Source organism: Colobus angolensis, unplaced genomic scaffold (assembly GCF_000951035.1).
Source record: "Colobus angolensis palliatus isolate OR3802 unplaced genomic scaffold, Cang.pa_1.0 Scaffold134, whole genome shotgun sequence".
Lineage (NCBI taxonomy): Eukaryota > Metazoa > Chordata > Mammalia > Primates > Cercopithecidae > Colobus > Colobus angolensis.
In genome coordinates, this window is record NW_012114422.1 from 3,019,784 (window position 1) to 3,047,078 (window position 27,295).

Genomic DNA, 27,295 nt, shown 5'->3' on the forward strand with positions numbered 1-27,295 from the left:
AAATGAATAAATAAGTAAAATAAAATAAAATAATCACAGTAAGTTTCTTGTGAAGACAGAATGTAAGTGAACCTAAAATTTACAAAGAAAATCAAAGGTCCAGGAGTAGCCAAGACAATCTTGAAGAGCAAGGTAGGGGCTCTGCCACTTTACCTATAGATGCCGAGCCCTGGAAATTAAGAGACCGTGGTCCTGATTCAGAGATAGACAAAAAGATCAGTGGAACAGCATGGAGAAACCAAAGACGTATATAGAGATGCAATATGCAGTGAAAGTAACATTATAAATCAGCAGAGACATATGGAATGCTCTCTAATTGCTGCTTTGATCATTAGTTATATGGAAAATGTAGTTGTATTTATAACTTCACACTATCCACAAAGATAAATTCTGGTGAATAAATTCAGAAAGCAGATCTTAAATTTATTAGAAAATATAATGACAAAATACTTAACTGCAGTTAAAATTTAAAAAGTACATATATCTTCCTGTATAAATCTTAGAAATAGTGTTACATTGAGTATAGAGTCAATTTGTATGGTTAAGGTAAAGTACCACTCATACAAAATGAAAAGCATGAAATGATACAGTTTTTTATAAAAAATGAAAACATACATGGTAATATACATCACATTCAAGATAATATTTGCTTCTTTTCTTTTATTAATTTTTTTAAAAACTTTGAGGCAGTGTTTCACTCTTACCCAGGGTGGAGTGCAGTGGTGTGATCACAGCTCACTGCAGCCTTGACCCCCCAGGCTCAAGTGATCCTCCCATGTCAGCCTTCCAAGTAGCTGGGACTATAGGCATGTGCTACCAAGCCTGGCTGATTTTTGTGTTTTTTGTAGAGAGAGCCATGTTGCCCAGGCTGGTCTTAAATTCCTGAGGTCAAGCAGTCCTCTTGGCTTGGCCTCCCAAAGTGCTGGGATTACAGGTGTTGAGCCACTGTGCCTAGCCAGCGTTTCCTTCTGGAAATCGTAGAGGGATGTGATTAGGGAGGGGTATGTGCAGGCTACAACTGTAACTAAAGTTTTATATTTTTAAATAAAAATGTTTTAAAGCAACATGTGACAAAACATTAACACCAAATGAATATCAAACAACAAAGAAATAGTTGAAGAAATTGTGGCGTCTATATACTATGAAATATTTTTCAGCCATTAAAAAGAAGGAGTTGTAGCTAGGTCATTTTTATGGAGGGACTTTCAAGAATTATTAAGTGAAGAGAACAGGACACAGAAATATGTTTATAAAATCCTCTCAGTTTTATAATATAGTAACATAATATATAATGAGCATATATTAGATATGCTTGTGTATGACCAAAATATGAACATGAAAAAATATAGAGAGATTCATTCTAGGCTGTTAACATGAGAGATAACAGTCATGGGAGTGAGGTGGTAAAGAAAGAAGAGAAGGAGGAAGGAATAGGGAGTCCAGAAAAATAGGAAACGAAAATGCAGTACCCAGCATGATATGATTTTGTTTATGTACTCAGGCAAATTTTTATACATATTTTTAGAAGGACTGTAGAATCACTTTAAAGAGTGAGAGTTAACCTAATTTACTATATTTGACTGGAGACTGTGATAGAAACAGATTTAGCAGAAAGTCCCTCAAAGAAAGAGTTACTCAGTGCTGTATTCTGTTGCTAGAGTATTTAAACAAATAACGTAATCAAATCGAAATGATGCTTTTCAGTTTTTCTCCCTTCATATTTAGTAACATAATGGACCCTAATTTCAATGAGTTTTTCTTTTTAAATAATGATAAAGAACTCACAACGTGCTAGGTGATATAAAATGGCAGTTAATAAAAAGTATTCATTTTAATATTTTATGAAATACAGCTTTTTGGCAGAGAAACTTTAGCTCTTTCTTTCTCTTTCTTTCTTCAACTTGGGAAAGAATAAGGAATAAATATCTTTTCTCCAAGACCTAAATACCAGCATTTCATGATAATAGATAAGTTACCTTTGAAATTTTCCTTTTTTCTTTCAGTGTGCAGGATGACAGAATTCGAGTTGAAAGGATGGATAACATTTATTTTGAATACAGCCATGCTTTCCAGGCAGTTACAGAGTTTTATGCAAAAGACACAGTTGACATTAAAGGTAAATATTTTCCCTGTAGGTCCTGAAGTTGAACTGATTGGAAATTTGGATAAAGGCGTGAGTATGATTCTCAATTTAATGATGTCTAGGTAGTTACTATAAATATGTGGGAGAAGAAGATCTCACTGTTGTTGTGCTCATCAGAAACACTATTGCACTGCAGTCCCAGCTACTGGTTAGGCTGAGGCGGGGGAGGATCACCTGAGCCCAGGAGTTTGAGGCTGCAGTGAGCTATTATCACACCATTGTAGTCCAGCCTGGAGTGAGACCCTGTCTCCTAAAAACAAAAAGAACCATTGCAGCTTTTAAAAAAATTATGACCAGCTAGTAAGTTGATGGTTTTGACATATTCATTAGAGTAGAAGGAGTTTTTGACCATCTTTCCTTTTTGCTTATCTTTAAAGATGGCTCATTAATATCTTTGTATTTTGTAGACTGTTTGGGTGATAAATATTCTGATGAAGACTAGCATTTTGAAATGTTGGTTGCCAAAATTAAAACACTAGAATGTTAGTGACAGGGTTGAAATATGTTAGGTAATCATTATTTGTCTAATTCACATGTCCGCAGTCAGGCATTAATGGTTACTTTCATTTGTACCTCACATTCCTGCCAATGCTTACTTTCATTTGTACCTCACATTCCTGCCAGTCCAGCTTATGTTGGGGTCCATTTTGTGGATGGTGAGGTGAATAGACATTTTCCCCCTTTGCATAAACTTGGCTTCACTCTGGTCTACATCAGACCTCATATGGAGGAAATTTATCCCTGTCACATGCTAGAGAGCGTTCATCATCAGCTCCCTGTCACTGCTCCATTTAAGCATCAGTGTCTGGTTAGCATTTCCTTGCATCTAGGCATCAGTGTCTTGTTAGCATGTCTCTTAATTTCATGATGCCTTCGTCAAATTGAATCAAGTGTCTGAGCATGTATCCTACTTCTTTTTATTTTTTTCGATAAGGTCTCACTCTGTCACCCCGGCTGGAGTGCAGTGGCGTGATCTCAGCCCACTGCAACCTCTGCCTCTTGGACTCAAGCAATCCTCCCACCTCAGCCTCCCAAGTAGCTGGGACTACAGGCATGCACTACCACACCCAGCTAATTTTTGTATTTTTTATAGAGATGGGGTTTTGTCATGTTCCCTAGGCTGGTCTTGAACTCCTGGGCTCAAGCGATCCTCCCACCTCAGCCTGCCAAAGTTGCTGGGATTACAGGCATGAGCCACCGTGCCCAACCAAGTGTATCCTACCTCTAACACCAGTATTCAGTATTACCAAGGGGTCATCTTATGTTCAGCTAAAGACCTGATTGAATCCCAAGACTACGATGACCCATTCGTGGTATCAGATTTACTTAAAAGATATGGGCCAGAAAACACACCTTGCAAGTGGAGCGTGTGTTCCCCTTAGTGGGATAGTCCTCACAGCAGTCTTTGTGGCAGTGCCCTGGAGAGTGTATGAAGGAAGGAGACTCACATCAAGTGAGCATAAGCGGCACCCTGGCTTAGAAGCTCCATGCCCTTGAGGAGACCGTATTTCTTGCTGCAATCTCTACAGAAGACATGCCCGGTTACAAAAGTCAGTGCACTAAGAGAAGGCCAAAACTCTGAGGTCAGGTATTTATAATTCTTCTCAGTCCAGATATAATGTACTGATATTTGGTCATTTTTACCACAGGCAGTGCTACTTCTAACACATTGATAAACCATCTTAATCACATTTTCTGGGGAACAAAGCTAGAAAGTTAAAAGAAAATAAAATTCTCAGTGGAACGGAAAGGTGTTGTTAGCACTTCATTTACACTCTGGTTTTATAAACACCTGTAGTTAAAATTAGTAAGATGTTTTATATTACTGATTTGTAGAGAACATCTTGTAATATATATATATTTTTACTTTTAAAATTAATTAATGCTTATTGCAAGAAAGTCAAACAACATAGTCGTATATAAAGAAAAAAGTAAAGTGCCTGCCCTCAAACTTGTCCTCTGCCCTTGCCGCTTGTGTGTCGGAGGGATTATCATTAAAATTTGGCATATATCCTTGTGTAAAAATCCACACATCCACACATAAACGTACACACATAGTTCTCTGTGTTTGTTTAACGTAGCTGGGATTTATTTGTTGAGCTAATTTTTTTGAATACCTATTTTATATGCGAGGCATTGGGCATACAATAAGGAATAAAACAAACAAAAATTCCTGCTCTTTTGGAGTTTACATTCTAATGGTGAGAGTTGGACAATAAAGTAAACTAGTGTGTTAGAAGGTGATATATGCTATGAAAAAAATAAGACAGGGGAGTGGGTTGAACTTTTAAATAGGATGGTAAAGAAAGGCCTCACTGAGAAACGGCACTTGAACGAAGATTTGAATAGAGACTGAAGGAGTTAAGGGAAAAAGCCACATAGACATGTGAAGAAACAGTATTTCAAGCAGAGACAACAGTAAGCACAAAATATCTTAAGGTGGGAGGGTGCTTGGCATGTTTAAGGAATAGCAAGTAGTCTGTGTGCTGGAACAGAGTAACTGATGGGGAGAACATTAGGAGGTGAGCTCAGAAATAAAGAAGAAATGGCAGGCAGATTGTGTAGGGTCACTGTAAGGACTTTGGCTTCTACTCTCAATGAGTTGGGGGATGTTGGAGGACTTTGGGGCAAAATAGTCTAATGATCTGATATACATTTTAAAAAGAATTCCTCTGGCTGCTCTGTTAAGAATACCCTGTAGGGTGCAAGGATGAAGCAGTGAGAGCAGATGGAAAGCTGTTGCAGTGTGTGCAGTGAGACGTGAAAATGATCAGACAACTTTTTCCCCCCACTTAGCAACATGTTATAGATGGCCTTCCATATCAGTGCAGATAACTGGAAGTCATTCCGTTTAGTTGGTACATAATAACCAGGATTTACCAAACTTTACTTAAGTACTATATTGTTAATGTTGATTTAGGTGGCCTCTAGTTTTTTTAATACTCCAAAAGATTTTTCAAGTCACCTCCTTGTACACACATCCTCGACATGCAGTTTGGAGTATTTCTAGACAAAGGGGATGGACATTTTACGTTTTGAAAAAATACCCTGTTCTCCAAAAAAGGTTCATTCCACCATCAGAAAAATGCCCTTTTTTTCCATGCCCTGGGTATTAGTAATGATTTACATTTTTCCAAAGGTCAATTTTAGGAGATATTGTCTACATTATTATTTCAATAACCATAAAGTTTTACTTAAAATTTGTGTTTCATAATGGTAATAAGTTAATGATTCTATTTATTACATTTTTAAATTTGATTAATTAAAAAAATTTTTTTAATAACAAGTTAATATATTCTGTTTTCTAGGTTCTCAAATTATTTCTGGCATTGTTAACTTAGAGAAGCCTGTGATTTGCTCTTTGGCTGCTATCATAAAATACCTCAAAGAATTCAACTTGGAAAAAATGCTCTCCAAACCTGAGTGAGTGATTCCTCCAAAATTAAAAAAAGAGGGAGGCTATATTATGAACATTTCTTAAATTGAATTTGGTAGTACTATACTTAGAGAAGCTTGCCTGCTATTGATAGAATACTAGGGTGCAAGGATGAGCTGTTTGGTATTGTTGCTGAAGAATATTAAAAATACATTGATAGAATTCTGTCAAATAAATTGTATTCATGATAGCTATTTGATATATTATAGTTTTGACTACAAAACCGTGCTTTATACTAACTTTATCTAGAAATAGTATTAAAAAGCATTCATAAAATTTTACCACCTTTCTTATTCTTGGTTTCATTTCTTATTTCATAGACCATAAAGTTAGAAAAGGGCCAGCTGCTAACACAGCTTTTTACAAGAGTGATTAACTGTGGATTTTGGAAATTTAAAAGCTCACAATTGACATTCTAGGAAAATACTAGTTTAATAACCAGTGGAATAGAAAAAAGTAGTAGGATACTTTTCTTGTCTTTTTACATTCCGCCTTCACCAGCCCCTTGTCTTTGGCTCTGTCAAGAATCACCCTCCATTATATTGATCCGGGATACATCAACTCTGTCCCATTCTGCACAGGTGGGAGGGGAGATAGGTGCTATCTCAACGAAATGACAGAATATAAATTAACTAGGAAACAAGGAAGTGGTGCTGGTTCAAGGTTGCTGGAGAGAGTCGAAGAAAGGCAGGTTCCTTGGGGTTCTTTTTGTAATGTCTTTGATGTGTGTTCTCCCGTGTGGTACTAGAACAGAGTATCATTTCTCTGGAAACAATTTTATCCTATTTAAAAGCAATCTAAATGCCCATCAGGGATCTTTGTGCTATATTCATGCAATGTAATGTTATACAACAGTGAAAATGAATGAACTAGAGCTATTAATGTATAACCAATAGTTAAAATTTCATGAACAGTATATTAAGCCAAGAATAAAGTTGCTGAAGGCCACACAGTACATACCATTACATGAAGTTAGAAACATGTGAAATCGTACTCTATACTGCTTAAGAATATGTATATACTTAGGGATTAAGTGAAAACATGCAGGGGAGTGACAGAAAATTCAGAAGCAGGGTTTCTTCCAGGAGGAAGAAGGGAAAGGAGTAAAGATTGGGGATGGATGTGGCATAGTGGAGTTCCACTGATGTTTCATTTCTGAACCTGGGTGTTGTATTAATCTGGACATTTTTTAGTGTGGCCAAAGTGTTTTATTTTAAAAAGTGTCAGCCCGGCATTATACCCTCATTGGATTCTACTTTGAGCTCCAAAAATAAACTTATTAAAGAGATCAGTCTATATGGTTGGCTGTGTTGGGGCTTTTTAAAAAAGGGGTGACAAGCTACCTACCAGTTTGACTTGTTAATGATAGGGACCCTGTAAGTGAGGTAGAATTAGTGATAAAGAGCTTGCCCATTAAGACTTGTGTTTCTGTTCTATATCACCAACCAAAGAAGTATTAATGTTGGAGTAAGGAAACTAACTTAAAAATCAGGCCCTGATGTGTTCAGAAGCAAATGAATTTGGACCTGGAAATATGTGTCCTCCCCGTATATATATTTATTTTTTTTATATATATATATTTTTTCTTTTTTTTTTAGATGGAGTCTAGCTCTGTTGCCCAGGCTGGAGTATAGTGGTGCGATCTCAGCTCACTGCAGCTTCCACCTCCTGGGTTCAAGCAATTCTCCTGCCTCCATCTCCCGAGTAGCTGGAATTACAGGTGCATGCCACCACGCCCAGCTAATTTTTTGTATTTTTAGTAGAGACAGGTTTGACCAGGCTGTTCTTGAACTCCTGGCCTCAAGTGATCCTCCCGCCTTGGCCTCCTAAAGTGCTGGGATTATAGGCGTGAGCCTCCGCATCTGGCCTGTCTTCCTCATATTTAATTCAAAGTAAGAATAATACCAAACAATAAAACAAGATGTCTATATATACTGAAATTAAAATAGCATCTTTTCAGATTACCTGAAGGTTAACCTCTTGATAAATTGAGTGAAGCTGAACTTTTTGCCTCTTATAATTGATGGTGGAGGATGGTCAGGAAACTGGCTCTGCTAGTGACTTAGTGTATGATATAATCTACCTGTTGGGTACTTCCATGGAGCCAAAGCCAAAAGACATAAAGTGCTGCCCTTTGTATATATTCCCAGCATCCAGCATAAGCCTGGCACCTAGTAGGCTTTTATTATATATTATTATTATTACATATAATATTAATACAGGATTAATGAAAGAAGGAAGGAATTCTTTGTTCTATGAGGGTGTATTTCACTGGAAATTGCCAAAAGGTCATTGGAAACCAAGATTAATTAATAAAGATGGTGATCAAACTGGTACTCTAGTTTTGCTTAAAAACGAAATGTGTTTATGAGTGGCATGTAATTTGACTCTGAAGATCATTCTAAAAGAGTAATTCTATAGTTCTTATATTTTGCAAAAATAATATTGCTTCTTTTTTTTTTTTTTTCTTTTTGAGACAGAATCTCGCTCTGTTGCCCAGGCTGGAGTGCAGTGGCATGATCTCGGCTCACTGCAGCCTCCACCTTCTGGGTTCAAGTGATTCTCCTGCCTCAGTCTCCCAAGTAGCTGGGACTACAGGCACGCACCACCACGCCTGGCTAATTTTTGTATTTTTAGTAGAGATGGAGTTTCACCATATTGGCCAGGCTGGTCTCGAACTCCTGACCTTGTGGTCCACCCACCTCAGCCTCCCAAAGTGCTGGGACTACAGGCGTGAGTCACCGCACCCAGCTGCTTCTTAAGGTGATTACTTTGGAAAAATGAATTTTCTCCTTGTAGATGAAAAATTCAGTTGCATTACTTTATAAACATACCTTATGCTGCTGAAGTTTTGGACTTTTATTTCAAAAGCTGTGTTATTAAGGGGAAAATAAATTTCACTTGAGTTGGCTTGTTTAGCAAATTCTTTCACAAACATTGCTGCATGTTTCATAAAAATCGTGATACGTATTTATTTAAAGGTCCTTGTGCCATTACAGTAGAATTTTAGGTAGTCTGAGAAAATATGCCATTTCAGGAATTGTTCTTAAGGATGATTTAAGTGAAGTTTTGTTAAGGCAGACTTGAGGTTCTAAAGTTATTTTGAGAGTTTAAGTTTGTTTCAAAGAAAAATAGTGTAACAAAATAAATAGAATGTGAGGGTGTTAGATATTTATTATGATAGAATTAACCTGATTCCTAAATTTATGAAATTCAAAGGAATCAACTTTTTGTTGTTAGAAGTGAGTGCTTTTGTCATTTTGGATAGTTTTTATTTGGAGTGGTCACAACTTCAAAAAGATATTGGAAATTTCAGGAAAGAGTGAGAAAATCCACCCAAGGTAAACTGTAAAACCTTTTTTTTAAAGAAAACTTCTTATGATAACAGAATAATAACATGTGGTGATTACCTTTACTTACTAGGGAAAGAAATAGCTTAATATATAAGCTGCTCTAATGACATCTAATGGCTAGCAGCCGGGGATGCTGCTAAACATCCTAAAATGCACAGGTATCCCCACAGAACACATTATTTGGCCCCAAATTTCAACACTCCAAAACCAAGCAAATATATTACAAGAAAAGAAACCACAGACCTGTATCTTTTGATTATAGACATAAAAATCCTCAGTGAAATCTAAGTACATGGAATCAGAAATATATAACAAATGATTTTACATCATGACTATTGGATTTATTTCAGGCATACAGGTTTGGTTTTAAAATCTGGAAACCAATTCATCTAATCTCCCTTATCAAAAACTACATGATAGTCCCAATAGACAGGAAAAGCTCTTCGTAAGATTTAACACCCCTTCATAATAAAAACACTGAAAAAACTACAACTAACGTGAAACTTTCTTGACCTGACAGTGGACATTTATGAAAACCTCACAGACATTAAACCTATCTGTTGTTGTTAGGATGCAGTATTCTGGCTGGGCGCAGTGGCTCACGCCTGTAATCCCAGCACTTTGGGAGGCCAAGACAGGCGGATCACGAGGTCCGGAGATTGAGGCCATCCTGGCTAACACGTGAAACCCTGTGTCTACTAAAAATACATAAAAATTAGCTGGACGTGGTGGTGGGCACCTGTAGTCCCAACTACTAGGGAGACTGAGGTGGGAGAATGGCATGAACCCAGGAGGCGGAGCTTGCAGTGAGCTGAGATCACGCCACTGCACTCCAGCCTGGGCGACAGAGCGAGACTCCGTCTCAAAAAAAAAAAAAAAAAAAAAAAAAAGATGCAGTAATCCTCAGATGACTCTCTAAGTTCAATGCAATTTTTGTATCAAATCCCAGCTGGCTTTCTTGGAGAAATTGACAAGCTGATCCTAAAATTCATAGGATTCATATCTCAGTTTCAAAACTTACTACAAAGTGAGTAATCAAGACAGTGTGGAGGGTGGGGTTAAAAGAAAAGACAGTGTGGAATTGGCATAAGCACAGACATGATCGATGTGATAGAATTGAGAGTCTAGAAATAAACTTATGGGCATTTGATTACTGACAATTCAGTGGAGAAAGAATAGATTTTTTTCAAACAAATGGTGCCAAGATAGCTGTTTGTGCAAGAGAATGAAGATGGAGCCTTACTTCCTGTCATATTTGAGTTTGGAAGATAACTCAAAATGGACCAAAGACCTGTTATGAGTTAAAACTGTTACACTCTTAGAAGAAAACATAGGTCTAAATCTTTGTAACCTTGAATGAGGCAAGGATTTCTTAAGTATGACATCAAAAGCACAAGTGAGAAGAGCAAAAATAGATATGTTGAACTATATCAAAATAAAAGCTTTTATTCTTCAAAGAACACCATCAAGAAAGTGAAAAGACAATCCACTGAATAGAAGAATTTTTGCAAATCATATATCCAGTAAGGGACTTGTATCTAGAATATGAATATATATATGAATATATATATATACTCTTATAAGTCAATGGTAAAAAGATAACTCAGAAAATGGACAAATGATCCATATAGGTTTTTCTCCAAAGAATATATGCCAACAACCAAGAAGCACATAAAAAGATGCTCAACATCATTAAGCATCAGGTAAATTCAAATCAATGCCATGGTTAGATACCACTTCATACCCACCAGGATGGCTATAACTATGAAAAAAAAAAGGTATTGGCTGGGATGCAGACAAGTGAGAATCCTCATACATGCTAGTGGGACTGTAAAATGGTACAGCCATTTTGGAAAACAGTCTGGTAGTACCTCGTGACATTTACTATGTGATCTAGCAATTCCACTAGATGTTACTTAAGAATGAAAATATGATGTCCACATAAAAAGTTATACAAATGTTCATAAGAGCATTAGTCATAATAGCCAAAAAGTAGAAACAACCCTAACATCCATCAGCTGAAGAATGGATACCTAAAATGTGTTATAGAAGGTTTTTCAACCATAAAAAGGAATGAAGTACAGATACATGTTGCAACGTGATGAACCTTGAAAATATTATGGTAGTTGAAAGACATCAGTCACAAAAAGTCTCATATTGTCTGATTCCATTTATATGAAATATCCAGAATAGGCAAATCCATAGAGAGAAAGATTAGTGGTTGCCTAGGGCTCTTGGGTTGTGGTGGGGGAATGGAGAGTGATTACTAATGAGTATAGAGTTTCTTTTTGGAGTGATAATATCTAGAATTACATGGTGGTGATGGTTGGCCAATTTTAATATACTGAAGACCACTTGTACATTCCAAGTGGGTGAATTGCATAGTGTGTGAATTGTATCAATAAAGTTGATACACACACACACACACACACACACACTTTTAAATGTCAGTAGTGCTGAGATTGAAAAATCTTTGTCTCTATTTTAATTCCATTCTTAAGGCAATATCCTTCTGAGGCTTATACCCAATGCGTCATGTATTTTGAGGTATTTGTACTCTGGTTGGAGAGTGTTTCAAGCTCTTTGTGAACTCTGGTCACTGTTCACTACTAATTTCTGGTGATTATTTACCAGGTCCCACAGAGGTCCCTAAACACCTTTGAGGACTGGTACTTGGCAAGAGTTGAGGTGACCCTTCAGCAGATCTCTGGAGCTCCCTCTATATGCAGCTCTGTTATCTGGCATTCTGTCTCACAAATTATAGTTTCCCTGCGCCCACCAAGGAGGCAGTCATGTTGTTTACCTCATTTGTTTTTCCTCTCTCAGGGATCACAGTTCTGTGCCAAACATACCTGAAAAGTTTTCCCCCTCACGTGTTTTGTCCAGTTTTCTCATTGTTTATGGTTGGAGGACATTTCTCATGCAGTTAATTTTTTATGAATGAAAGCAGAGGTCAGGTGGCATAATTGAACACTGCGCAGAACACTGCACAGAAAGAACAGAAGAGGGAGGCGGGAGAAAAACATTCTATTAAGTTTAAAACATGATTGCCAGCCAGGTGTGGTGGCTCATGCCTGTAATCTCAGCACTTTGGGAGGGCAAGGTGGGCTGATCACCTGAGGTCAGGAGTTCGAGACCAGCCTTGCCAACATGGCGAAACCCCATCTCTACTAAAAATACAAAAATTAGCCAGACATGGTAGCAGGTGCCTGTAATCCTAGCTACTTGGGAGGCTGAGGCAGGAGAATGGTGTGAGCCTAGGAGGTGGAGGTTCCAGTGAGCAAGATTATGCCACTGCACTCCAGCTTTGGTGACAGAGTGAGACTTTATCTCAAAAAAAAAAAAAAAGGTCGAGCCTGTAATCCTAGCACTTTGGGAGGTCAAGGCTGTCGGATTGTCTGAGCTCAGGAGTTCAAGACCAGCCTGGGCAACATGGTGAAACCCCGTCTCTACTAAAATACAAAAAAATTAACCAGGTGTGGTGGTGGGCACCTGTAGTCCCAGCCACTCACTCTGGAGGCCGAGGCAGGAGAATTGTTTGAACCCGGTAGGTGGAGGTTGCAGTGAGCTGACATCGTACCACTGCACTCCAGCCTGGGCGACAGAGCGAGACTCCATCTCCAAAAAGCGAAACAAAACAAAAACAGAAGAGGGTGATGTATGAAGTTAGAAAAGCTGTCCTAAACATTGCCCGTGTTCTAAAACTTCAGGAAAGTTAATCTTCACTTAAAAATTAGCAATGGGAAAAGAACCAAATTCAAATTTCTTACAAAATTATTATGAGAAAAAAGAGAATAAGGAGTAGGATGTCATTACAGATAATGTATACATGCCAGAAAAACGTGCTCACAGATGAAATAAAAACGACAATCTGGCTGGGCGCAGTGGCTTACACCTGTAATCCCAGCACTTTGGGAGGCTGAGGCTGGCAGATCACCTGAGGTCAGGAGTTCAAGAACAGCCTGGCCAACATGGTGAAATCCCATCTCTCCAAAAGTACAAAAAATTAACTGGGCATGATGGCGGGTGCCTGTAATCCCAGCTATTCGTGAGGCTGAGGCGAGAGAATTGCTTGAACCCAGGAGGCGGAGGTTGCAGTGAGCTGAGATCACGCCATTGCGAGACTCCATCCCACCCGTCCCCCCCACCAAAAAAAAAAAATCTGTTTTAAAATGAGCTAAAAGACACTAAAAAAATGATACTAGATGTGAAAGAACATAAATGAGCAGTATGAAAGCTTGGAAATGAGGTGGTAGGATTTAAGAAAGAAGTATAAAGAAAAGGATCAATTTGGGACTGAAGCGTAAACTTGAAAGAACATAGTAACGAATAAATGTAACACATAGTTTTAGAGAAGTAGAATTTAAAAAGAGGGATGTGCAAAAAAATAACATAGCAGGTTTGATCACAAAGCTTTCCTTAGAAAGGCCATCCTGCAAGCTTGGCCCTTGACTGGAGTCTGGGACCTTGAATTTCAGAAGAGTTTTCACCATTTCCTGATGAGAGTGCCTCACTGTGCCTTAACTGTTTTTGCAGACAGCATGATTTATGCTGATCACCTACTTTCTCAGAGCTGGAATTTTGGTACATGGTAGGGAGACAGTGTCTATGGGACCAGTCCGGCATAGAAATCATGGGTGCTGAGTCTCCACGAGCTTCCCTGGTGGACAACATTTCACACGTGTTGTTACAATTCATTACTGAGGAAATTAAGTGCATCCTGTGTGTCTCTGCTTGGAGAGGATTCTTGGATGCCTGGTTCCCCCTGGACTTTGCCTGAGGCACCTTTTCCTTTGCCTGATTTTGCTTTGCATTCTTTCACTGTAGTAAATCATAGCTGTTAGTATTATTCTGTGTTGAGTCCTGTGTATCCTCCTTGAATCACTGACTGGCAGTGATCTTGTGGACTCAACATACACCTTTCTCATTATTTGCCTTTCTAATGGGCTTATTGGCAGGATTTAGGAAGGCAAAGTTAGTCATGTTGTTTAATTACAAATCAATTGTAAGTGAATCTACAACCCTGAAGTTTTGTAATATAATACAATTTATGTTTTATAAATCACGTTAACTGCCAAAAAGTTAGACAAATGGTGAATTTATGAACTCTGAAAACTGTACATACAGAAACATTTTCAGCAATAGATTTCATGTGTTATATGGTAGTTTTTTTGTCATTATTTCCATTTTAAAATGGTATTTAAATAAATTCTGTTCTCTTATTGCCTTTGTCTAAGTCAAAAACGTTGGTTTTCTTTTTATTTATTTATTTTTTTTAAGCAGGGTTAGAGTAATACAGAGTCAATTTCTCTGTCCAGCTTTTGGCAAAGATGTTTCCCTCCCATTATTGAGGGAAAAAAAAGCATCTGTTATATTTTTGGTGTCTGAAATATTAATAAACTATTTTCCCATGTTATATGTAAGATTTCTATGCAGGTTCACACAGCATGAATTCTAGCCAGACGTTGTTGGTGAGTTTCAAAGCACATAGAGTTTGTCTTCTTCCACAAGGATAAATAATTTAGAATTGCTTGAATGTTTCAGGTCAGTGATCAGATACTATTGGATACTTAAGGATGCTGGTAGATATAACCCTTAGTTCAAAAATATATATAATTCTAATGGAAATAGGTGCTAACAGAAGGAAATTTCATTTCTATTGGGAAGGAAGACTCCAACTCCACACTACTTATAAATTTATACTTATAAATACTTATGAAATATATGGGAACTCCAGAAGCATGGTTAGTCCTTCTTGTAGTTGCTTGATAATTATTCTAGATGGGAATCAGTCTGATTTTTTTTTTTTTTTTTGAGACTGAGTTTTGCTCTTGTTGCCCAGGCTGGAGTGCAATGGCGCAATCTTGGCTCACTGCAACCTCTGCCTCCCGGGTTCGGGCGATTCTTCTGCCTCAGCCTCCCGAGTAGCTGAGATTACAGGCATGCACTACCATGCCCAGCTAATTTTTTTGTATTTTTAGTAGAGACGGGGGTTTCTCCATGTTGGTCGGGCTGGTATCGAACTCCTGACCTCAGGTGATCCGCCTGCCTCGGCCTCCCAAAGTGCTGGGATTACAGACGTGAGCCACCGTGCCCGGCGGGAATCAGTCTGATTTAAGATTGCCTAGTGCTTGATCTTTTATTAAAATCAATGTAGATACCAATTTTAAAAAACTTACAGCATCTAATTTGAAATTTAGATTACTTGTTTAGTAAGGGCAAAAAGAAAAAACAAAAACACATAGCAAAAAGAAAACACAGAAAACACCCACAACCAACCCAATAAAAAATCACACACACAACACATTAATACTTACATTAATATCATTAATTAAAATAACCTATACCTTTGCTCTCTAAAGGTCTGGGGTTGTGAGCTAACTTAAAAACCAACTTGGTTGTTCACAGTTACTGGTTTCTTTTTGATATTGTAGATATTAAGTAATTATATGTAGATGAAGGCTGTAAGCCTTCTACTCCACCCGCTGTGTACCAGGTAGTGGGTTAATTCAAATTGAATTCTGCCACTCATTTAGATACTTTTTAGCAAGCAGGCACAAAAACAGTCATGTAAACTCTTCTCTAGCTCTATGAAATTCCAATTCTGTCTTTTTGGTATTCTGACAGTACGTTGTTTCAGTGGTTCACTGGAGGCATATGCAACATTATAATAGCGACAGTTCACTTTTAGTTGCAGTCAGGGAACAAACCCTGAGATAATGGGTAGAACAGGGGATGCTTTCAGAATCCTAAGCCTTAAAACACTATCCCTTAGGGTATGGACTGTTGGATTTATAGGATTATTATACCCTGTTCATGTGAGGGAGGAGGCAACTGGGCAGTATTTCTGGACAGCCCACAAACTTCCATACCACAGTGAAAAATTATGTCTTACACATCTGTTGTTGACAGAAGATAAAGGCAGCTAGCTGAGATGCTTGTAGGAAAGGCTGCTAGATTGTGGTTTCTTGATTAGTCTCATGCCAACTGTTATGGCTTGAATGTTTGTGTCCTTCAAAATTCACATGTTGAAACCTAATCACTACTGTGGAGATATTAAGAAGGGCCCTTTTACTAAGTGATTAGGTTATGAGGGCAGAACGTTTGCAAATGGGAGTAATGCCCCTAACTTAATAGAAAAGACTTAAAGGAACTGTTTGCCCCTTCCTCCATGTGAAGACACACAGAAGGTGCCATCTATGGAGACTGCGCCCTCACTAGACACCAAATCTGCTGGCACCTTGATCTTGGACTTGACATCTTCCAGAACTCTGAGCAATAAAATTCTGTTTACAGACTGCCCATTCTGAGGTATTCTGTTATAACCCAAATGAACAAAGATGCCAACTAAGCACCCTTCTAGAGTCGATACCTGATTAGGGCACTAACATGTTAACTAGTCACTCCTAGGATGGACTTAGTTAAACCTAATTGTCAGAACAGCGAAAGCAAGGACTCATATCTAAACATATGGGTAACTGGTTAGATACCAACTCAGAGCCCAGGCTATCAGCCGAACTTCCAACTTAGATCTTTGACCATGAATTCAAGTGAGCTCTTGTCAGCTACATAGCCAATCACTGCCTAATTGTTTCTTCCTGTAAATAATGTTTTACATTTTATAACTATCTGGCTATTTCACAGACATTTCTGGAGCTTTGTGATTCAAAGGGAAAAAAATAAACCCAACCTGGTTTTCCCATAGGAAGATGGCAGACATTTGTAGAGCATCTACTGTCCGCTGAGCCCTACAGGTGGTACAAAATGAATTAAGACATAATTCTTGCCTTCAGGGAGCTTAGATCTATTAAGGAAGGTAGAGGCACAACATAAATTGCTGTAATTCAAGACAAATTAAGTTAACTGCTACAAGAGGGAGAGAAAGGGCTGAACACCTGTTATCCTTCAGTTTTGGAGTTGCTTCCCTCTGAAAATCATTAACAGATTATCATTCTTTGGAAGCTAGCTCAAACCTGTCACAGATACATTACACCACCAAAGGACAGCATTCAGTTACTAGGCAACGTTCCTAATTTGAGGTAAAGTATTTCTCTTTTCCAGGGCTTTGGGGCCTTAGTCAAAGGAGTCATCTAGAAGTGAAGGAATCTTTTTTGGGTACTGGTTTTTCGGTTCTCTATTTTAGGTTTTAGGTTCTGATTTTAGGTTCTCTAAAGTTCTGGGTGACGGCTTGTTTTCTTAACTCGGGAAACTGGATGTTACCTAAAATTACAGCTATGAGGAGGGTGGTTAGGTTTATAGTACAAACACTTATGCCTTTCTTTTGTTAAATAATTTAGTGACCTGCTGTTATTTTCCTTGCCTTTAAAAATAAGCTCTCAAGCCTGTAAGGGCTATTCACAGAAACATCTAAGGACTGGCTGATAAAGGAAATTGAATTACTGCATTAGTACTGCATTGATTAGTACTTCTTAACACTAATTGGAATTGTACATACATTTATTAGTCATGCTGTAGCTCATTCTCAAATCTTTTTGAAATTTATAGAAATTCTAATTTGTTTTGGATAGATACAGGGACAATAAGGAGAGTGTGAATGCTCTGAGTTTAAGGAAATAACTGTTTTATACCCACTAAATGTGGCCATGGTAATGTGTGTTTTTTTTCTTTTCTTTTGGAGACGGAGTCTCACTCTGTCGCCCGGGCTGGAGTGCAGTGGCACAATCTTGGCTCACTGAAACCTCCGCCTCCCGGGTTCAGGTGATTCTCCTGCCTCAGCCTCCCGAGTAGCTGGGACTACAGGTGTGTACCACTACGCCCCACTAATTTTTGTATTTTTCTTGGAGACGGGGTTTCATCATGTTGGTTGGCCAGGATGGTCTCAATCTCTTGACCTCGTGATCTACCCGCCTCGGCCTCACAAAGTGCTGGGATTACAGACGTGAGCCACTGTGCCCGGCCACATGTGTGTTGTTAATTACAGAGAAAATAACACTTGTTGCATATGTTAGAATCTTTTTTTTTTCTTTTTGCCGAGATGTAGACTCGCTCTGTCTCCCAGGTTGGAGTGCAGTGGCGTGATCTCAGCTCACTGCAATCTCCACCTCCCGTGTTCAAGCGATTCTTGTGCCTCAGCCTCCTGAGCAGCTGGGTGGTGCGTACCACCATGCCTGGCAAATTTTTATATTTTTTAGTAGAAACGAGGTTTCGCCATGTTGGCCAGGCTGGTTTCAAACTCCTCACCTCAGGTGATCGGCCTGCCTCGGCCTCCCAAAGTGCTGGGATTACAGGTGTGAGCCACTGCGCCTGGCTTAGAATCTTGATTAAAAGTATTTATCAAGATGATCTCGTGCTAAAGAATAAGGAAGACAGTTTTAAGTATCTTGACATATTTTTCTAGCTCATCACACAGCTTTTCATGAAGATATGACCACTGTGCTTGGCTAATCAAGACCATGTTTGGTTCTATTCCTAGAGCAAAACCAAAGCAAAATGTTGTTACCATTACTTCCCTTTCCTGTTCTTGTTTTTCGTGTTAGAGTAACTATCCTTGTCTTGCATCAATCTACTTAACAGCACAAGTGTTAATGGAATACAACAGCCTGATGAATTTTCTTTTTTTTTTTTGAGACGGAGTCTCGCTCTGTCGCCCAGGCTGGAGTGCTGTGGCAGGATCTCAGCTCACTGCAAGCTCCGCCTCCCGGGTTCACGCCATTCTCCTGCCTCAGCCTCCCGAGTAGCTGGGACTACAGGCGATGCCACCTCACCCAGCTAGTGTGTTTTTGTAGTTTTTAGTAGAGACGGGGTTTCACCGTGTTAGCCAGCATGGTCTCGATCTCCTGACCTCGTGATCCGCCCGTCTCAGCCTCCCAAAGTGCTGGGATTACAGGCTTGAGCCACTGCGCCCGGCCTGAATTTTCATTTTGCTCTCTTTGTTTGATTTCCTATCAGAATGCTAATGTTTGCCATAATGTAGCCGGAATGTTTCTAGTTCCTGAATTAATTTTTTATTTATGCATTTACATCTAGTCTAATTATATTTGATTCTTTTACAGGAATTTTAAACAGCTATCAAGTAAAATGGAATTTATGACAATTAATGGAACAACATTAAGGAATCTGGAAATCCTACAGAATCAGGTCAGGCAACCATGAGGGCTAGTTTATTATAAATGGTTTTGGAAAAAACTTCTGAGTAAGGCAGCAGTCTGTTTTTGGAGATGCAGATGAAAATGTAGTACCTTTAGCTGACTGCACTTTTAATTGATAACTGTAGCACATTTTGGAGAATGAACTGTACATAATACTTCTCTGGGGTTTTTTTGGGGAATGATAGAGCTGTCCTTTTTAATGACTGAGGGGCATGCTTATCCTGACAATTTCTGTAACGTCATTTCTATATCAGGTAGTTTTTTGGAAAGGCATTGTCACTGAAAATTAATATGAAGTGGATTTTTTCTTTTTGTCTACTTGGTTATATTTTTTCTATATACCTTTAACTTTTTGTTGAAAAGTTTGCAGTCTTATTATTCAGGTTATGAAACAGGTTTCTGGGATATTCATTTTGACTGTAAGATTTGTAACATTTCAGTTCACAAACTTTTTTTTTCTTCTTCTTTGAGACGGAGTCTCGCTCTGTCAGCCAGGCTGGATTGAGTGAAGGGACGTGATACTGGCTCACTGCAACCTCTGCCTCCCGGGTTCAAGTGATTCTTCTGCCTCAACCTCCTGAGTAGCTGGGATTACAGGCACTCACCACCACGCCTGGCTAATTTTTGTGTCTTTAATAGAGACGGGGTTTTGCTATGTTGGCCAGGCTGGTCTTGAACTCTTGACCTCAGGTGATCCACCTGCCTTGGCCTCCCAAAGTCCTAGGGTTACAGGCGTGAGCCAACGCACCCGGCCTCAGTTCACAAACTTTCATTGTTTATTTGTCCTTGTTGATGAATTAGGAAGATAATGGGGAGATTAAAGTTACTGCTTTCATTTTTTAAACTATCACTTGGGAAGATGAGATATTGTCTTATAAAATTAATGTTATCTTAACAAAGTCATAAAGATAAAAAGCAACCCCACATCATTTGATTAAGTAGTGGAGAACCGTCTGAACCATCTGAGTCAAAGGAGTTAAAATTCTTCAGAAATATTTATTACTGTTGCAAATTAAACACTGAATTTATTCCCCTGACCCCTGAATCTGCATATTACTAACTAGTTTATCTCAATTTCTTCCTGTTCCAGTCTGTTCTAGTATTCTGAGTTCAGATGTGTTTTTGTTCAGTAACATTTTTATCTTGTCATCATCCAAAAGCTGAAAATCTGTCCTGCAGGTCTCTCTCATCAACTCTGTAGCCATCTCCATGATAGGAAATAAGTAATAGGAATAAAGAGACATTTCTTGGCTGAAGAAGTGCTCACAGTCAGCCTGCAGCCAGCCGTGGCATTGTAAGCGTTCCTTGCTTCTGCGCATCTTCCCTGTTCAAATCCTACTACAACAGAGTCAGTTCTGAAATCAAATTCCTAAGGCAGAAATTATCTAGAATCAAAATACCCTTCAAAATTCCTTCCTTTATTGGGGCTTGCACCATTTTAGAAGCAGAAGCTGAGAATTAACATCTTCTGCTTGTCTTTGTACCTCAGCTTCACCCCCACCCACCCCCAACCTTTCCAAGGAGCAATGGAAAGAGGTGCAGGGTAGGAGCTGGGTGTCAGCGAGAACAAAGATATAATAGGACACGTGTCTCTCACACCTCTCTTGTCTGAGCCTGCTTCTCCAGGGGTGTCAAGGAATTGCCCTCCTTACGGGACCCTTTACTCCAGTCAGGCCAGTCAAGCTCTGGTCTCAGGAGTAGTACTGCTCCTGATCTGAACTGCCCTCCTCAGCCTGTCCAGCCATCCTCAGAGGAACCTTTGTGACCTTTTACCTTCTCTGTGTTCTCTGCATTGAAGTCCTGAGACCTGAGAGCTTATGTCACACCTTTTCTAGTTGATTGCTGGCAGGTGGCATTGTGTCCTAATTATGAGTCTTTTTCCAACTTGGCTATGAGCACTCTGAGGGCAGGACCATGTCCTTGCTATGTTCAGCACATAGGAGGTACTCTGGAAGTAGCTACTTACAGAGGAGAAGGAAAAAAGACAAGACAAAAAAAACCCAACTCAAGTGGAAACAGCCATTTTAGGTCTCAAGATTTAAATGTCTCAGTGGGCTTTGTAATACTACTGTGAAACCTTGGTTAAAATTAATCATGTCTAGTTAATTGTGATTTTTTTTTGTAAGGACCCAAATTTTAAGTTTCTAGGGATTTAGTAAAACAAACTAAAATAAAATCCTTCCTGGGTAAATAACTAGAGTACAGTGCAGGTTCATATCTATCTCCAGCACCTTGTTCAGTGTTGTCGTGAGAGCATTGGTTTATAAAATGGTAACTGAAAAACCAAAGGAAAATTAAATCATCTTCACTATATTGCATTTCCCAAGGCAGGAAAGTGTGCAATTATATTTTAAAGATGCTTGAATAAGCATACATTTCAAAATAATCTTCTGAATAATTTATTCTTAGGTAACAAAAAACTACAAACAATCCCTTTTCTGTGTAAAATATCAGTCCCTCATTCTGTATGTATGTATTCATCTGTCAAACATTAAATGAACACCTGTTATAAGCCACATTGTGGTAGGTATATATGACATTTAGAATCGGAGTATATGAAATAACCATTTGGCACAAATAATTGTTAATAAAGCTTGTTTTCTGGTCTTTCTTAGACTGATATGAAAACCAAAGGAAGTTTGCTGTGGGTTTTAGACCACACTAAAACTTCATTTGGGAGACGGAAGTTAAAGAAGTGGGTGACCCAGCCACTCCTTAAATTAAGGTAAAGGGAATCCTTTTTGGGATGTTTAATCTGAAATTATAAAATTGTGAAATGAAAGGCATCTCTTAAAACCAAGGTTACCATTATTTCTAAGAACACAGTTTTAAATTGGGTAACATTTTATTTTATAACTGAGCAATAGACTGGCTGTCTAGTATTACAGGGACTTTTTTCCCCATTCTCGTGAATGAGCCTGCTTGCAGATTGGCAGGCATAGGGCATTGTCCAAGGATAGTGAGGAGAGATGCGTTTTGTGGAGGACTTTGAAGGCTAGGCTGAGGAGTTGATAGCCAGAGGGAGTTCATTCAGTGATTCTGAGCATGGGGCTGATATGATCAGAGCTGGGCTTGTGTGCAGGAGGGGACTGAGTGGTATTGGTGGTGGGGTCAAGTTAGCAAGTTCAGGGAGAGGTGCCGAGAACCTGAGCTACAGCGGTAACAGCAAGGAGTCCAAAAAAGGGGTTAGGTGTGAAATGCTTAGAAGAGTAAAGTGAGTAAACTTGGAGCTCCCTAAGGGAAGATACTTGAATCCAGTGCCTAACATACAGTGATTTCCAAGGTTGTCTGCATGTTGGAATCACCTGGGATGCGTCACAAAATACTGATGCCTGTGTCCAGCCCCCACAGATTGTGATTTAACTGGTCTCCAGCATGACCAGGGAGTTGAGATTTAAATTTTACCCAGATGATTCTGATATGCAGATAAATGTGGAGATTCTGACCTAGAACAGTGCCTGGCACTTAGTAGTTTATGTTTATGTTATGTTTATTGAATTAAAACTGTTACTTATTGCACACTTTCTATTTACTGGTGTTTAATACTCAAAATCACCTTCTGAGATAGGTCCTTGAAATGAGGAGACAGATTCAGAGAGCTTCACTAACGTGCTCAGTGTTTCACAGCTGATAGAGATAAATATCAGATTTAAAACCAGCATTGACTCCAGAGACTTTAGCAGGAACAAGCCATTATCCTGAATAGTTACACCTCTGGCTAGACCAGAGTGAATATAGTGTGGTGGTGAAGAGAACTGCTATGTGTTGGCTCTGTCAACTGAGTGAGTCACTCCCACTAATCCTCAATGTTCTCACCTTTGACATGGTGGAACACCTCATCACAGCATTGCTGTAAGGAGTGAAATTTTGAGCTCTTTATCTCACACCACACAGTACGCTAGGAGCTTTATGAGCATTGTCTCTTTTAAACTGCACAGCAGCTGCACTACGCAGATGCTGTTATTAGCCCCATGTTACTCTGTGATTAATAAATAGTCACTATCTTCAAGAAAGGATTGCAGATGTTAATGTTGGTCATAGGCTTGAAGACACTGTTTCGGGTTTTGCTGTTGTTTTCTTTTCCTTTTGCAAGTTGTTTTATTTACAGTGTCAACTTTAAAAGGTCACTAAAGTTAACTGAACAATAATCTAGGCAGACATCACTTTACAAAAAAAGAGGGAAAGCTCAAAATGCCGCTTTCTATAGAGAACCCACAGTACAGTTTTATTCAGGGCAAAGAAAAAAGAAACTTGATCGTACTATGAGAAACTCAGCCATAGGTTTGGAATCTGTACTCACACCACACATTCACTGAGGATAATATTCTGCTCACACGATTGATTTGCTGCTGTGTTTCTCTGCTCTTTGTCTGATATTAACAATTATAAACAGAGCAGGGCAGCTAGTATTTGGAATAATCCTTACAGTGTGACGGCATCAAGGACATTTCACTTCTGTTCATATCACTGGTTCTCTTGGCATACCTGGGTTTCCTCTTCTTCAGTAAAGTCATTTTTGATATTGGAAGTCTTGCAAATCTTCTCAGGACTTTTCTCCTTGATCATATTGGCAACAGTCTTGTGTGTAACATCAAGCAAACCTTTGATGTCTAAGTAGTTTGCAGGCAGAAGAAGTACAGAAAGTATTCCTTGATCGACTTTCAGGAATTCTTGGTCCTAAGGAGGGATCTCCTCTGTTTGTTTTCTTTGTTTGCATCATCCTTGGGAGGAGGAGGTCCATTTTTGTGGTGGGTGCACCACCAAATGACCTTTTAAAAATATTGCCACGTTGACATTTGTTAGAGGAGCTGCGTCATTATCTCCATCATCCATTCTCAAGTCTTCCAGCATGGTCTTGATAGTCACAGATTGTTTGGCAATTTCCACATCAAATATCTCCCCATCAGAACTCAGCACCTTAATTGACGGCATGGTGTTCAAGCTTAAGGAGACCACTGGCCAGAGGCTCATGAGAGCAGGGCGGCGTCAGCAAAGAAGAGGAAGGCAGAGGACAAGGACACTCAAGACACTGTTTGGATGACGATAATTACCAAATCTTTTCAGATTTAGTGGGTCACTCCGATTTCTTAGCCATAAAGACCTTAAGACATGGGAAACTGGTGAGATAAAGAAGAAATCCTGAAAATGGAAATATTTCCTTTATTTCAGCATTCTAATGAAATAAGCAGACCTCGGAGAGCAAACGCAGACAAGATGGCTTTCTGTGGACAACAGTGTAAGGGATGCAGCATTGTGGCTGCTGGAAAGGCTGCCTAAACATCTACTACAATTCTTACTGTGGGCCGGGCGCGGTGGCTCAAGCCTGTAATCCCAGCACTTTGGGAGGCCGAGACGGGTGGATTACGAGGTCAGGAGATTGAGACCATCCTGGCTAACATGGTGAAACCCCATCTCTACTAAAAAAAATACGAAAAACTAGCCAGGCGAGGTGGCGGGTGCCTGTAGTCCCAGCCACTGGGGAGGCTGAGGCAGGAGAATGGCGTAAACCCGGGAGGCGGATCTTGCAGTGAGCTGAGATCCGGCCACTGCACTCCAGCCTGGGTGACAGAGCGAGACTCCATCTCAAAAAAAAAAAAAAACGATTCTTACTGTGGTTTTGCTTACTTGTTTCAGCAGAGATAGACTCGCTAGCAGACTTTTCCATGTAAATTAAAATTTTTTATTTCCAATGTTAAATTTCCTTTCTTTTGTGTACCCAGGATTAATTTGAGATTTTAAATCCACTAGACCATGTTGTCTGTTGTTAAGGGCCGCATCAAGTATCTCTGGGGATCCTACCTTCCCAGAAAGGCAGAGAGAACATATGCCAGGCATTCAACACTGATGTTTTCAAGTAGAACTTTTCACTGACCTAACATTGATGTTAGCCAAAAACAAACACGTGAAACTTTTCTTTGCCCTTTTATTTTAGGTCATGGTTTTTGAACTTTTATCCTCCTAATCTATTAAAATCTATTTCAAAAGAATTCCAGTTTAATTTTAATGGCACTTGCAACTTATTCCAAACAAATACCTGGAGAGAATGCTGATTAGTCAGTGGCTCAGCTGTATAATTAGTCATGTACCACATGACAGCATTTTGGTCCTTGGGGGAATTGCCTATACAGAGGTGTTTTCTCTGTTTAGAAATGTTTAGACACACAAACACTTACCATTGTGTTACAGTAGCCTACAGTATTTAGTAGAGTAACATGCTGTCCAGGTTTTAGCCTAGGAGCACTCCATATAGCCTAGGTGTGCAGTGGGCTATACTATCTAATTTTATGTAACTATATGCTCTGTAATGTCCATAGAATGACAAAATTGCCTAACGATGCATTTTTCAGAATGTATCCCCATCATTTAGTGAGGAGTGATGGTGGTGGTGTTTATACTAACGTAAGTGATTTGCTGATCACATCAGTGGCTCATCCAGACTAATACTCTGTCTCTGACATTGACAGCCAAAGGTAAGTTTAGGGTCTGGTTTTATTCTACAGTGAGATCATAGAACAAATAATGGATGACGAGGAAATTTAGCAAAATAATGCAGATCTCCCCAGGTTCTGCAAGATCCCATTGTTTGTCAGTCATCCATGAATTCTCCTAAATCCCTTAAACTCCTCTTTGTATTTTTGTCTTGTTCTGGCTCTTAAGGGCAAACACGTAGTTCATAAGTCTCGGACCAAGCATTCAAGTTTCAGAAGACTTTCTACTGCCATCACCTTTTATTCTATGAAATGGTCTCTCTGGTGCAAAATTTTACTAGTGACTTTTAGGAAGTAAAAATGGTTTTTACTTTATACTTATTGACTAATTCAGAGAGTTCACTTGATTATTGAGGCTAGATTTTACTGTACTGATATCACATTCACTTTTATAAATAGGTTATTTTTTCTTATGTGTTCTCACCTGTATTTTTTATCAGTTCTGCTAATTTTAGGCAAGAAGATTCTTCAATGTAGTTTTTTTTTTTTTTTAAATAAATAAGTGTCACATTGGCATGCCATTATTCTTAAGGCCTTTTAAAATTAAATAGATTATATTGAATTCATTTTTTTGAGGTTCTGTCTTTGGACTTCTTTCAGTTGATATAGTCTTGTCAGTCTTTTGTTTATACACACACACAACCCCCCACACCCACCCATATGTATGTCATTGGTTTTATCAAAAAGCCTGAAAATGCAGATTCTGCTTGTAAATATTGGTAGAGGAGAAAAAAAGAAAACCGTGAGATGAGTCTGTGTACCAGACTCATTGGTGGGATATATGGGATGAGTCTCTAAAATGTTGAGTGAAGCAAAATAATTAGTTTCCAAGGCAGATTTGTTTATCTTAGAGGTATTCTACTTTCAGTAGCATACTATATATTTTAAAAATAAAAATAAATTTAGTTTCTTTCATGAGTACCTCTTCTTCTGCTTGTACTTTACATTTTTTAATTTAAAAAATTTATAAAGTTTTATCGTTAATTGACAAATGGTTGTATATATTTGCATTAGTCAGGGCTCTCTAGAGAGAGAGGACTAATAGGATAGATGTATATAAGGAGTATTGACTTACATGATCACAAGGTGAAGTCCCATCATAGGCTGTCTGCAAGCTGAGGGGCAAGGAAGCCAGTCCGAATCCCAACACCTCAAAAGTAGGGAAGCCAGCAGTGCAGCCTTCAGTTTGTCACCAAAGGGCAGAGTCCTGGCAAACCACTGGTAGGTCCAAGAGTCCAAAAACTGAAGAACTGAGAGCCTGATGTTCAAGGGCAGGAAGCATCCAGCATGGGAGAAAGATGGAGGCTGCAAGACTTAGCCAGTCTAGTCCTTCCACGTTTCTCTACCTGCTTTTATCCTAGCTACATTGGCAGCTGATTAGATGGTGCCCACCCAAATTGAGTGTAGGTCTGCCTCTCCTAGTCCACTAAATGTTAATCTCCTTTGGCAACACCCTCACAGATACACCCAGGAACAATACTTTGCATCCTTCAACCCAATCAAGTTGACACTCAGTATTAACCATCACAACATTTATGGGTTACAGTGTGATATTTCATTACATATATACACTATAGAATGATCAAATCAGGCTAATTAATATATCTGTCACCTCAAACATTTATCATTTCTTTTGGTGAGAACATTTAAAATCCTCTTTTAGCTATTTTGACACATATACAATGCATTAACTGTAGTCACCATACTATACAGGAGATCACCAGAACTTTTTCTTCTTGTCTAAACAAAACTTTGCACCAGGCCGG

The 27,295-nt window shown here is 38.9% G+C and overlaps 1 protein-coding gene and 1 pseudogene across 1 annotated transcript in view; one reads left to right on the forward strand and one right to left on the reverse strand.

The window, feature by feature from the left end:
• The window catches only part of MSH3 (mutS homolog 3), a 228,733-nt gene that overhangs the window by 67,601 nt on the left and 133,837 nt on the right, over positions 1–27,295 (forward strand). The window contains exons 9-12 of the mRNA XM_011934338.1: positions 2,004–2,116; positions 5,452–5,566; positions 18,946–19,030; positions 21,657–21,766. Coding sequence (XP_011789728.1) covers positions 2,004–2,116; positions 5,452–5,566; positions 18,946–19,030; positions 21,657–21,766 — 423 coding nt within the window. The remainder of the gene's footprint in view (positions 1–2,003; positions 2,117–5,451; positions 5,567–18,945; positions 19,031–21,656; positions 21,767–27,295) is intronic.
• LOC105506261 lies at positions 23,491–23,973 on the reverse strand (annotated as a pseudogene).